Here is a 13,772-nt window from a genome sequence, read left to right on the forward strand (position 1 = left end):
GACTGTGTGACCAGGCCTAGTCTGCATGGGGGGGGGGGGGGGGGATGAGGCATACAGAGTGACCAAAGTGAGTCTGGGGACAGAGGAGACTGTGTGACCAGGCCTAGTCTGCATGGGGGGGGGGGGGCATACAGAGTGACCAAAGTGAGTCTGGGGACAGAGGAGACTGTGTGGCCAGGCCTAGTCTGCATGGGGGGTGGGGGATGAGGCATACAGAGTGACCAAAGTGAGTCTGGGGACAGAGGAGACTGTGTGGCCAGGCTTGGTGTGTACAGGGGGTGGGGCACGCAGAGTGACCAGGTTGAATCCAAATGGGTCGGGGCAGGATGAGTGATGAGATAGGGTGTGTGTGGAGGACAGCGTGAAGGGTGTGATGCGGTGGGATCCCGATGGGGGTGGGGTGGAGTTGACTGATGGGTCTAGATGGGGCTAGGGAAGCCTTGAGAAGCCAGCTAGATGTGGACGGGAGGCAGCCAGGCTCTGGTCAGCAGGAGAGAGAGGTCTGCAAAGGCCACCTCTCTGGACTGGAGTTTTTCTGCGTGTTTGTCTGTCTTCTCCCTGAGCTCTGTGTCTGGCCCCCTACCCATGACGCATCCACACCATCCTGTCTCATCGGCCCTGCCTTGGGCCCTGGGCCAGGCCCCCAGCACCGCACTTGCTGGACCCATCACTAACTCATCTTTTTGCAAACTTTGAGCAAACCCAGGACCCCCTCCTTCCCTGCACTGTGGGCAGCCCATAGGCTGCCCGAATGAGCCGGGGACCCCCAGCCTCCTGCCTCCCTCCATGGTCCACTCACTTTTCTGTCCTCAGGGACAGGCTGCCCTTTGCCAATGCCCCACCTCTGGCCTGTCCCCCTCCCCCACTAAACAGTTTTCAGTGTCTCAATAGCTTCTGCTTATATGTTTGAAGATTCCAAACTGAATGGGGAGGTGGCGAAGGCCGCGCTGGCGAACGAAGACTGCCCCCACATAGACCAGGCCCTCACTCCTGATGAGGGCCTGCCCTTTACTCGCTCGGGCACCCGCGAGAGATACGGACCCTGCTTCCTCTTATCAACCGGGGAGTACGCGTGCCCACCTGGTGGAGGAATGAGAAAGGGTATGTAGAGGAGGCGGGGGGCACTCTGCATCAGCTGGGCCGCCTCGCGCTCCTGCAGATGGGCGGGTGGGGCGGCGGGTGAGGGGTGCTGAGGGGCAGGCAGGCACGCTGAGGGGGGGCAAGGTGCAGAAGGAGGCCCCCCCCCCCAGGGTTGGCCCTTGGAGGTCTGAGTCCTTTTCTCCCAAGTAGGATGTCAGGCTGGCAGAGAATCTGAGGTCCTGGCAGCTGTGGGTTGGGACTGAGCCGAGGGGAAAGGAAGGGGTGCCGGAATGGGCTGGCTGACTACGGGGCTGTGACCCTAAGGCAGGGTGTTACCCAGGGATGTGGGAGGAGTCTGGACTCCTCCAGGCTGCTCTGGCAGATGGCAGGTGAGACCCAGAAAGCAAAGTGATCTCCCCTGTCCCTTGGTTGAGGAGGGCAGTGGGGTGGGCCTGGCCTGGCCAGGACCCTGTGGACGTAGCCACCCAAGGATGCATGTTCTGGAAGAGCACCATTTAAAGAGAATCTGTAGGCCAGTTGGAGGAGAGGCATGAAGAGAGGTGGCTTCAGGGCTTGGGGGTGAGACCAGTGTCATTGCAGAGGTAAGATGTGTGCTAGTCAGAATATTGCTAGTGGCAGTCAGAGAACTGGCCAAGAAGGTGAAGCACCACCCCGTGCAGCACCTTCGTTCCCTGGTCACCGCCCCGGGTGTGATCAGCGCCCCCTTGTGGTTGGTGAAGGCTGAGCCCCATAGTGGCCTCTGTTCAAGGTCTCCTTGTTAGCAGACCCTTATCTTAGGCTGACCTCCTGGGGAAAAGATTTCTACTAGAGCTTGAGCATGGGCTGGAGAGAAGCTTGAGGCAGGGGCCCAGAGCACCCTAGCCCCAGGCTTCAGGCATTGGCCTGGAAGGTAGAGGAAGCCATCCTTGACATATCGGGCTGGCTGGGCAACTCGTGCATGTCTGGGAGTGCCTCCCATGCTCACACGGGATGCATGTTGACCAGAGTGAGCAGGCTGGGCCCGAGGGATAGTTGGTTTTTTAGAGCAATAGTTGGTGTAGACTGTGGCCATTCACAACTGCTCCAGTACTTGAAGTGGTCCAACAATACACAAGGAGAGAACACAGAATTCCAAATAAAGGGCAAACCCAACCCAGAAGAGGAGAGGCAGCCTATACTGAGATGGGGAAGTCCTTCTGGTCACTGGTGCTTAGTGTGCCCACCTGATCCAGTCTGGTCCCTGCTTCCTTGCCCTGCCTGGAGGTCCCTCGGACCCCAGTGCGGCAAACCGCTGCCCGCATGGTGCTGCATGGTGGAGGGCTGCGGGCCTGGGGTGGGCCCATCCTTGGCACCTTCCATGGATAGGCCTGATGCTCCCTTTTGCACCTGGCTTTTTCCTGGGTAGAGGCTCTAGAATACCAGGAGCAGAGGCAGCCCAGGGGAGTGAGGGGGAAAGCAGGTAGACTTTGTGGCTGTGCTCTGCCCGGTAAGGTCTCATGGGCTGCCTGTCTCCTTCATCTTCACTATTGGATCAATCTGTGTGGCCTAAAAGAACAGACAGGAGAGTCTCTTTACCGTGCTTCCAGAAGCCCAGGGAGTGTGGGACGGAAGAAGCCCCATCTCCCTGTAGTGGCCAAGGGAGCTCGGCGGCAACCACTGTCCACGGGTGGTACCTGCTCCCCAATCCCACAGAGGCGTGGGGGGCCAGAGTGTTTGGGAGGCACCAAGGGTGAAGTGCCCCCACCCACATCCACCCGGCCCTGCTCTCATGGAGCCATGACAGCGCCGAGGACTTGATTTTCTCAGGATAATTCCAGTGCACAAGCCACATGCAGAGTAGGAGAGTTAGGGACTCAACCCGGTCCCTAAGAGGGAGAAAGAGAGGCGTGCTGGGCCGGCTCACTGCATGGGAAAACCAAGCCCGCTGGAGAAGAATCTGCCTGCCTCTGCATGCGGCTGTTCTGTCTTTCCTCTTCCTTCCTTAAAAACTAAGTACCAAGCGGGATGGGAAAGCCAAGAAGAGAAGCTCAAGTGTTAATTGTATTCTTTACATACAGATCTTTGCAAAGAAAGCCCTGTCATTGCTAAGTATATGCCGACAGAGGCTGTGAGAGTGACTTGACCAGGCGGCTTGGCCGAGGACACTGGTGGCTATTAAGCATCTGGGTGGACCAGCAGCCCCTCCTCACCCTCGGACAGAGTAAATTCACGCCATGCAGGTTTGCCGGACGAGTCCGAGTGGCCCAGGTCTTGTACTAGGACGGACGTAGCTTTTTCTACGGCCAAATGGTAACTGACCGTAGAGGATTTCTTTTCCTTCTTTTCTTTTTTTTTTTTTTTTTTAATTTTATTTTATTTGGGGAGGGTGGTGGAGGGGTTCCTTAGCATGACTTGCATGAAGTTAAACAGAAAACCCAGCAAACCAAACCCACCAACCCCCCTGCAACTGTAATGATCACCCTAAACAACAACAACGACGAGAAAAAGGAAAAAGTCCTCTATTTTCTTTCAAAGTTCTTTACTTTTATTACACACGTTGTTGGAGCCAGACTGTAACGGCGTTCGGTAGAAACCTGTACATTTCTGGGGGTGGGAGGAGGGGTGGGGATGGGGAATGGATGGCTTCCCTTTTTGTACACGAGATCGAGAGTCAAGGTTCCAAAAAGGGCAGTCGGTCAGTCATCGGTCATATTGACCTCACCTTCATAGTTCATTTCTCACGTGGAAACTGAGAACTTTGCTCCAAATAGAATTGTGGAAACACGCACTGCTGCTTTCTTCCCTCTCTGTCTGGCATGCTTGTGACCCAGCGGACATCTCCCCAAGACCCTTGACAGCGGCTAGTCTAGGTTGATTCAATCATCTTCTCGGTGTGTAGATCCAGTGTGACCAGCTTTCATTACAAATTGTTCATAGTAAATAATCAACACCGTACGGATTTTCCAAGTGTTACTTTAGAGCACCAAAAGATCAGGACCACAGGAGGGGTGGCCCTCCTCCACCTTTATTAAGGCACAACCTGGCATTGTATGCAATTTAGTACTTCAGAGTAAAAAACTGCATGCCCAATGTTATGCAAAGCGATTCTAGCATGAAATAAATTTTGTATCATGGTTTCTGTATAGTCTAAAGCAGATTTGTTTTCCTGAAGCAATTGGAGGTTTGCAGAGACCCACTTCTGCATCTTGAATAAATATAGTATTTTCCCAACAGAAACAGAGGACAGTAGCTTGGCTTTGGTCTGATTCTAAAATTAGTGGTGGGGTGGGGGGTGGGGAAGGATGATATTTTTGAAAAACACATGCTTGAGTTGAAAAAAAAAAATGCAACATCTCGAGCCTTCACTGCAGCTCGAAACATTTCCTGGAAAGAGAGCAATGCTGCTTTAGCTCAACACCCTCCCCTCCTTGGGCTCTGGCCCTCAATAATAAAAAGCTGACTTTTGAGATGAAGCACGGGTTTGGGTTTTTATTGCCTTGGGCAGTGTCGTGATTTGGTTCTGCCTGTGATCGGGCCTGCTGTGGCGGGGCTGGGGTGGGGTGAACCTGAACTCTCGCTCTTCTGGTCTCTACGACATAGCAAGGTGCTGGCTGTCCTCCCGCTGGGAAAAAAAACAGGCCTTAAGGAAGAAGTTTTGCTCTGGCCCCCGCCTCTGCAGATCCGTTGGGTCTGGGGAGGGGAGGCAGCTCTCAGAAGGGATGGGGCATACAAGAACCTGACCCTAAAACAAGCACATACTCTAGGGGGTTCACTGACATGGAAACTTCTGTGTGAGTCATGCCATTTTGATGACTCCTTGAATCTGGCCATGTCAGAGCTCCCAGCCCCCATGCAGACCTTTCAGTCACCTCCCTCCTGGGGCCGTTGTTGAATCTGATAGTGGCAGAGGCAGGGGGCTGACCGACAGTTCCGGGTGCCCTACCCAGCTGCACCCTGCTGGCTCAGCTGGTGGGACCACCCATGCATCTCTCTCAGCCTGGAGGCATCTTGGAGGGGAGGAGCTCTCCCTCAGGGGTCTTGATTTGTGACGATTATTCACTTGGCTTCTCATGGGGGATAGAGTGGGGATTGGGGGTTCCTATCCTTTCCTTATCCATTGGAGAATCCAGGAATATTCAGGTGGGAAAATATCTAATGATCATGGTAGTCAACCTCTGAGCCTTTTACAGATGAGGAGCTGAGGTCCACAGAGAATGATCTTCCCAGGGCCAGAAACAAGTGGGTGTCTCTCTCCCATTTCAGTTCCCTTGTTGCCCCCAGCATGGCCTGAGTCAGCCATCAGATGGGCAGGTGGGAGGCCGAAGGTGGATGCTGAAGTCTCATCTCACTGTTCCTTGTCCCTTCAAAGCCTTTGCCTCAACTTCCATCCTGTGTGGTCCGGGAACCACGGGCTGGGGGTCGGTGGAGCAGTGAGTACAGTAAGGCCTCTGCCCAAGGGGCTACGCGGCCATAGAGGTGCCAGAACACACTGTGTATGTCACAGCCATTCATAACTATCAGGATGTGGGAGCCAAACAGCCTCAGCTGCTGCAGGGAAGGTCACGTTCACTCTACCTGGGATCCAGTTTGGAGGAAGTGCCTCTGTGGTGGACTCAAGTGGACTTAACACAAAGCCATTTACAATGTGGGTTTTCCGGGACACACTAGCTAATGGGGACAGGGGATTGACATACACTGAGCATCTGCTGCGCCAGGGGCAGCTGGGAAACATTGTCTAATGACAGCCCACAGTAATTCACTCTGCCCATTTTGGAGCTAGAGGACAGGTGCAGAGAGGTAAAGCAACTGGCCCAAAGCCACACAGCCAATGAAAGACGAAGCCAAGATTTTAACCCAGTCAGGCCTGACTCCAGAGTTCAAGTAAAGCTGACTCAAGCTAATTAGGGCCTTCTTTGGGCAGGAGCAGAATAGATAGGAACACTAGAGAGGATCATCCTGAATCCCAGGACCCTCAGGACGTGGCTTCCTGCCCTCCTTCATGATGCACCACGAGTATGACAAAGGGGGGGCTTTTCACAGGCCGCTCAAAGCTTCTATACACACATCTGGCCACCTCACTCTCCTTCCTGAACACCTGTTGCCCTAGGAGGGAAACTGAAGCTCCTTCTATTGGCCAGCATGCCCCCTGCCCCACTCCTGGCCACCTCTCCTCTTCTCTCACCTCTGTACCTCAGTTGCTCTGTAAGTCTGAGCCCGTAGCGGTCACACACATGCACCTTAGGACCTGGAACTCCCTCCATGGTCCCACCACTTCCTGACTAACTTTCCAACTCCCAATTTCCATCCATCACGAGGTCTTGCTCTGGAAGTGGCAGGTGCCTGGGGGCAGGGTGGAAGGCTTGCTTTCCTCTGAGCCCCAGGCCCCGATTCACCTTCGCAAGCACAGTCTCATCTTGTTTGGCCTCCTGGCCTGATGGCCTTCTGGGACTGAAGGTGGTGGGGGTATCAAGGGGAGAGGGGGTGCCTGTGACCAGGAGGGGAGAGCCTGTGGTAGGTCGGTGAGGAGGCAAACACCCCACGATCACCTGGAATGTGGTGACCACACACAATCACTCCAGAGGCCGGGCCCAAGAGCTGTGAGCACAGGCGGAGCTCACTCCCCTCTTCTTTTTCCTTCCCCCTCCCCTTACGGGAGGAATACAAAGGCCAATCTACTTCGTCTATCAGAAAAAAAAGTAATTAAAGAAAACGAGTGGGTATTTACTCAAGTTGGCTTCTATGGCTCATTAGCTAATCAGGTGGGGGATGCTGACATTAACTCCCAGCTGGTCATAATCTGCACAGCACAGTTATCACACGCTTGTAAGAGGTAAGCACAGAGGACAGGTGGGTGTGAGGGGATCATGACCCCCTTGTTTAACCTCCCTACCCCCTTGGTGGCCCTGAAGGTGTACACACCAGTTCGTTAACATTTACCGGGCACTTCCTCTGTATCAGGGCCCATCTTTGGTGAAGGGTTCCAGAACTGACCAAGACCCGATCGCTCACTCTCGAAGAGCTGAGGGTCTGTTTGGAATGAGGGGCTTGGACATCTACAGATCTGAGGATGACCAGGGGAGTCAAAGAGCCCAGAAAAAAATCTGGGCGACCCTGTGGACAGCCCCTTGAGCTTTCAGGCACTCATCAGGTCCAGTGAACGGGCCTAGAGAAAGCCTGTCTGCCGCTGCAGGGACTTCCGGTGACAGGGCTGTCTGTGGTGGCACCTAGTACCAGGGGCCATTCGCTCTTCCATGCGTGGATTATCAAGAAAGGTCTGAGTCACGTTCTGAGCCAGCACCCCTGACCTTGTTTCAGGCTGGGAAGGAGCCCCAAGACACTTCTTTCTTGTGCCCACAGGTGGCCTCGGGAGAGGCACTAGGGCTCAGCAGTAGAAGATTTGGAACTGGGTTTCTTCTATAGGAGCTGAAGGAGGCAGGAGGGAACTCGGAACTGGCGTGCTGTGAGCTCACGTGTGTCGGCTGCTCGTGAGTAGAAAGCCTGTCTGGGAAGTGTGGGCCTGAGTAGTCTCCAGTGTGGGACTGCTTTCTGGACTTGCTCCGGTGTGGTCCTCTCTGGACCATCCAATTTCTCCATCTCCGAGGGTATGGGAACCTTGGCAAGACCAGCTCAGAGTGCACAGAGATGTCCTTCTTCCCACTGTGGAAGTGCTTAGAGGCTGTCGTAGCCTCTGCTGGTTCTGGGAGGTGGGGGACCAAGGCCTTTGCTGGCCAGGGCAGTGCTGTTTTTTGGGTACAGTATCGGGAGCAGGACTCCATGCACGGGTGTTCGAGGTCAGCCAACGGCCGTGGGTGATGTCTAGGTTCAGGCCTGGGGAGCTCAGGATTATCTTCATCCCCACTCCATTGAGCTGAACCCACTCCTGATCCCAGGGTTGAGCCTCATCTGCCCACCCTGGTCTGGCTCAAGGCCTGGGACGGGTCACCTCCCAGTCAGGACACTGAGCCAGGAGTGAGGTGTGTGGTCCCTTCCCCTTTTTAGGCCTCTGTTTTACCACATGAATAATGAAAATGTTGGATAAGACCAATGGTTTTCAAAACTTTCTTAAGGAACCCTTGTCAAGTGAAATCTTATGTGGAGCCCAGTATATAATATAAATTAAAATAAAGCTGCTGTGAATAAGGTGGAGGGTGTGGGCCCAGATCTTCGTTCACATGGCTTCCTTTCATCCATAGACCGCCAGGTGGCCACTGAATTCTCAGGAGACTTCTAGGGCTCTAACAAGTGCACTTTGAAGGCCACTAGGCGAGAAGGTCATTACAGGTCCTCCAGCTCTGATATCTTGGGAGTGTAACTTCCTGAAGCCACCGTAGTCTAGCCCTCACAGGCCCAATCCTCTCCTGAGTCCCAAAGGGAAGGTGGTGTGGGATGGACCACTAGCTAGCTGGTGACACTGCCACACAGTCCCCAGGGAAAGCTGTTTCCTAGGCAGCAGAAAGGTGCTATGTCCCCCAAAGTCACAGCTGCCACCTGGGGAGGCCTGGGGCCTGTGGTCTGGCCTACACCCCATTTTACCTCCTCCTCCTCCTCCTCCAGAGGCAAGGAGGGCTAAGAGGCAGATGTCAGGGGTTAGGGTCAGACTCCCCTTCCTATGCTGCGGCCTGTCCCTCACCTGAAACTACACAGCTTGGCAATTAGTCACACAGGCCAGCTCCAGAGTGCTGCCTCGCTCAGATGAAGACCCATCCTCTGAGAGTTCACTGGTTCTAGATTCTGTTGTCTGTTTCAGGTGCCTCCTCTGTCGGATCTTCCCAGAAGTCCTATCTCTTCCTCCACTTATCTCCACTTCCTACCCCCCCCACCCCCCCCACCCCCCCCCATCCAGGGACTTCTCTCTTCTAGTCACCAAGACAAGAACTCCTTCCCATCCGAGTATCCACCTGCAAACTAATCCTCAAATCAGTAAATTAATGCTCCAGGCGCTGAGAATAAAACCTCAGGGGAGGCCTTTGGCTGCTCTGAGCATGGCCTGGGAACCGTTTCTCTTGCCGAATTGAAGGCTGCTGGACCAAAATAACCACGGGGGATGGGGCTGGGTATTCCATCCCCACCAGGTAAAGACAGGCTGGAGCTGCTGTTTTCCATGTCCTTTGGGGATTCCGGTTTAAATGTCGCTTAGGGGCCAGACTCCCCAGCCATGTTAACCAAGTGAGGTTCTTGTTATTGCCCTCAGGGGGGGTCCCAGCACCATCTGCTGGGCAGGAAGGATGTCTGTCTCCTTGAACCCCAGACGCTGAGCCGGCCGCCTCCCATTGTTCTGGCCTGTGGTCAGCCCCCCTTCTCAGGCCGACCACACAACCTGACCAAGCAATTCTCTGGGAACACTTCGGGTAGGAAAAAATCACTTTATTAAAGGGCCTCTGTCACAAGCCCCCCATTTCTGGACCTGTCAGGCTTTCAGTAGAAGTTTCTGGTTGTCTTTCCTTCCAGTTTCTCTGTCCATGGCTTCCTGAGATTTGGCACTCTCAGCGGCATCTGGGGAAGGGCCAGTGACCTTGGGGTGCTGGCCCAACACAGGGAGGGCTGGCAGCTGGCAGAGCGCCAGGGAGTGGCCAGCCCCACAGCCCACAAGGAGTCCCAGTGACGACTGCAGAGATGGCACAGGCTTCGGGGCCCAGATGTTGGCTTCAGAGCCGTCCCCACACATGCCGTGCTCGTTCCAGCCCCAAGAGTAGCACGTCCCTCCTGTGGAAAAGAAAAGACTGCTGTAGAAGTGGCTTTGAGAACAGGGCTCAAACAATCAACCTGGGGACACAGGTAATATCCTAAACCCCGGTTTCCACGTAACAAGACCAAAGCTCAACCGTACTTGGTGGCTTGCCCGCCACCCTTGCTTCCACCCTGCCCTCCAGAGCCTTCCCAGTGTTTCTCACTCCTGCCACCCCACAGCTGTCCCTGTCCCAAACCTGGCCTTCCTCCTTCCTTCACCGTAACCTCCTCCCTCCCACCCACCTCATAATCCAAGACCTGCCGGCTCTTCCTCTAGAGAAATAGCTCAAATCCTTCCATCTCTCCATCTCCACTACCTTCCCCTTATCCCGGCACCATTCTCCCGCGTGCTGGGCCGTGCCGACAGCCAAGGGACTAACTGGGCAGCTCACCATCTGCCCCAATCTTCAAAGAGCGTCTAGATGATCTCTGACAACTGCAAATCTGATCACATCACTCCCCAGCTTAAAAGACTTCTGTGACTTCCAATGCCCTTAAAGGCCTTTCTTTGGCCTGTGAGGCCCTGAGTGACCTGGCTCCTGACCACCTCGCTGCCCTCCCCTTACTCTCCCCCCACCTCACTACGTTCCAAAACCCCTGCCTTCTTTCCATTCCTTACATATGCCTGGTGGGGCCTTCTTTCTCTTGAGGTCCTCTTTTTAATGGGCTCCAGACCTCCTCACCTTTTAAATTCAAGTTAAATGTCGTTCTGAGGCCAGATTCCCTGGCCACTCGATCTAACTTAGATTCTTGATATTGCCCTTGGACTTCACCCCCACGGGGGCCCTCGCACTTTGTGGTGGATAGATGACTTGTGTAGTCATGTGTGTACTGTCCCCTCCTCACTAGCCGATGTGCTCTACAAGGAGGGAAGGACCATGTACATTTCATTCACTTTATTGCATTCACTGTCGGGTCTTCCCAGAAGTCCTATCTCTTCCTCCACTTATTCATCTCCACTTCCTACCCCCCCTTCACTGCCGTATCTCTAGCCTGGTACACAGCTGGTGCTCAATAAGGGCTCGTTGATGAGATAAAAGATTGAATGAACACAGTCATACAGCCAGAGTCTCTAGACCAGCATGATGCCCCCACACATCACAGCATCTCTTCCTAGGTTTAGACCCTTTCCTAGGGCCTAAACTCACTTGTGTTTTTTGTAGTCATTAAAAATTTTTTGCCCCCAAATTTATAAAAATAACACATCTTCCTGACCAAAAAAAAAAAAAAAATGAAAAATATGGATGAGTGTAAAGAAAAAGCAGACTTTGATCTTGGCACTACTACGTTAAACCTTTAATTTGTGAAATTTGTAAATATTTGTGTATATTTCGTTCTGCTTTTGTCCCTTACTAACACAAATATTTCTCCACAGAACTGCAAAGGATTCAAAAAGAAAATTAAAAATAATTTGTTTGAAATTTTGAAATAGTTCAATATGCAGAAAGATACAAGAAATAACTTAGCAGAAAGAAACATACTCTGTCCAGATTTAGAACATTCGTCAACATATCTGCTTCAACGCTTCCCTTAAAAAAAAGAAAATATACCAGTAAGATAACAGTTTAAGCCCTGCTTCCCGTTCTTGCCCTCCAGCCATTTCTCCTCCCAGGAAGGAGCCACTATTTTGAAGTTGGTGTTTGCTACTGGTTTTATACTTTCTACACATATGTCATTAAATGCCATGTAGCATTTTTAGTCTGTTTTAAAGATTTATATAAATAGTGTTGAAATATCTATCTTTATAACACGTGCCCTTTACACTCAGTATTCTTTTTGGAAATTTATCCGAGCGGACACAGATCAAGTTCATTTATTTTAACTGTGCTCAGTATCCCCTTATGTATAAATCTTATTTGACTTATCCATTCCCCTTCTGATGGACAGTTCTTTGATGATGGTAATTGTTGCTATCTTCTTACACAATATATAATGTACAATATCATGGACTTCATAGTAATATTGTCGCTATTATAAACAGCGCTGCCATGAACACCCCTGAGCACGTCTCCCTGTACAGAGAGGCGTCTGCGCAGGGCTGGTCCCCAGATGTGAGTGGAGTGGAGTCACACGTTTAGATTTAGATACGGCTAATAGCTGCCACAATGGCTGCAGTTACTTCCAGTCCCATCAGCGATGGATATGTGTTTCCCTCTATCTTTACCTTCGCACTCTTGCTATTCTGATAAGTACAATGAACGAATCTGCATTTCCCCGACTACTAGTGAGAGGGAGCGTCACTTCATTTATAGCCCTGAGTCGCCTCCTCTTATGAATTGCCTCTGTACATTCTTGCCTGTTTTTCTCTTTGGCTGTTTGTCTTTTTTTTTTTTTTTTTAATCGATTTGTGAGTTTTCTTGATGTATTATTTTCTACTTTTTTGCTATTCTATGCATTGTGTCTTCTCCCACACGTCCATGGCATGTCTCTTCACTTTGCTTACGGTATCTTTTGTTAAACAAATTTCTTTAAAATGTCTGATTGTCCATTATGGAGATTCAACAATTTCCTTAACCTGTATCCTATTAACAGATATGCAGGTTGTTTCGAGTTTTTCATTATTTTGAATAACTTGAATAATATTCCTGTATCTTTGCACATGTATCTTTTTCTACCTAATTGCTTCCTCAAATTAGGTTCTTAAAATGGGAATTCCTGGTCAACTGGTATCGACATTTTTGAGATTCCTGAGTACTGTTTTTAATGCTTCCACAATATTTTTCAGAAAGGCCACCTGAATACAACTATGGCAATCTGTGGAAGTTTCCGTTTTACTCCAGCATTGCCAGTGTTTAGTGCTCATTATAATGTTTAAAAAATCTTTTCTAATTTGAAGACACAAAAAGATTTCTCATTGTTTGTATTTGTACATTATTGCCATCAAAACTGAAAGATAAGGGGCGCCTCTGTGGCTCAGTCGGTTAAGCGTCCAACTTCAGCTCAGGTCGTGATCTCATGGTTCATGGGTTCGAGCCCCACGCCAGGCTCTGTGCTTACAGCTCCAAGCCTAGAGCCTCCTTGAGATTCTGTGTCTCAGTCTCTCTCTGCCCCTCCCCTGCTTGCACTCTCTCTCTCTCTCTCTCTCTCTCAAAAATAAACATTAACAAATTTTTTAAAAACCTGAAAAATAATTCTTACGTTACTCAGATATTTGTATTTCCTCTTTTGTGTATTGTCTGCTTCATATCTTTTTCCTGTTTAGTATACAAGGGTTTAAGTGCTCAGATCCAAGAGCCAGATGGTTTGGGTTCAAATCCTAGCTCCTCTATTTATTAGCTGAGTGACCTTGGGCAAGTTACTTAGTGTCTCTGTGCCTCAGTTCCTTGATCTGTTAAATGGGGATAATAGTACCTTTATCATAAAGTTGTTTGCAAGCCGTTAAATGAGTAAGTAGGTGTAAAATACTTAGAATGGTACTTGCCACATAGTATTATGTAAATATTTGTTATTAAGAGCCTTCTTAAGAGCCTTCTTGTTATGTTAAGAGCCTTCTTGTTTTAAAGATTTTTATTTTTAGAATATTCTTTCTCTGCCATATCTAGCACAAATATTTTTTTCTTAGTTTGACTTAAAACTTTGTCTTGGGTCTTTTGATATAAAACATAAGCTTTATGGTTCTTTGTAGTAAACTTCATTGATCTTTTACAATTTCTTCTACTGCTTCTAAGAACTGAAAGCCCATCCCTGTCTGGATCAGAATGTATTCTTTTTGATTTTTCAACGATCTTATTTACTTTTCTATCTTTACATTTCACCCTTTCTCCACTGAAAATCTGTTTTCCCAGACCACTCTTCCACAGGGGGAAGCTGGCTGGCCAGGGATTACCCTTCCTTTCACTTTTCCTTTTCCCTGGTAGGAAGGCAATCACTGGCCAAAAGTTTGGGTTTGGGGAAACACAGATGTCTCCCTGTTTGGCCCACAAGCGAGGAAATGCACACAGAGAAGATGAGCCCCGGACCGCAGCTCCTATGGTTACGCAGGAGTT

The 13,772-nt window shown here is 50.7% G+C and overlaps 2 protein-coding genes across 12 annotated transcripts in view; one reads left to right on the plus strand and one right to left on the minus strand.

Moving 5' to 3' along the window:
* The window catches only part of KCNC1 (potassium voltage-gated channel subfamily C member 1), a 45,167-nt gene extending 40,635 nt beyond the window's left edge, over positions 1-4,532 (plus strand). Inside the window, exons 3-4 of the mRNA XM_045484676.1 lie at positions 913-1,101; positions 3,138-4,532. Of these exons, the coding sequence (XP_045340632.1) occupies positions 913-1,101; positions 3,138-3,202 (254 nt within the window). The 3' untranslated portion in view covers positions 3,203-4,532. The remainder of the gene's footprint in view (positions 1-912; positions 1,102-3,137) is intronic.
* Positions 4,533-9,408: 4,876 nt separating this feature from the next.
* SERGEF (secretion regulating guanine nucleotide exchange factor) overlaps positions 9,409-13,772 on the minus strand; it is a 236,452-nt gene continuing 232,088 nt past the window's right edge. For 7 of the 11 annotated variants that reach the window (XM_045484682.1, XM_045484680.1, XM_045484683.1 and 4 more), the window contains one exon: positions 9,409-9,762. In XM_045484682.1, the coding sequence (XP_045340638.1) occupies positions 9,467-9,762 (296 nt within the window). In that variant the 3' untranslated portion in view covers positions 9,409-9,466. The remainder of the gene's footprint in view (positions 9,763-13,772) is intronic. The other 4 variants (XR_006714113.1, XM_045484685.1, XR_006714115.1 and 1 more) reach the window with 3 other exon arrangements.

This window comes from Leopardus geoffroyi, chromosome D1 (genome assembly GCF_018350155.1).
Source record: "Leopardus geoffroyi isolate Oge1 chromosome D1, O.geoffroyi_Oge1_pat1.0, whole genome shotgun sequence".
Lineage (NCBI taxonomy): Eukaryota > Metazoa > Chordata > Mammalia > Carnivora > Felidae > Leopardus > Leopardus geoffroyi.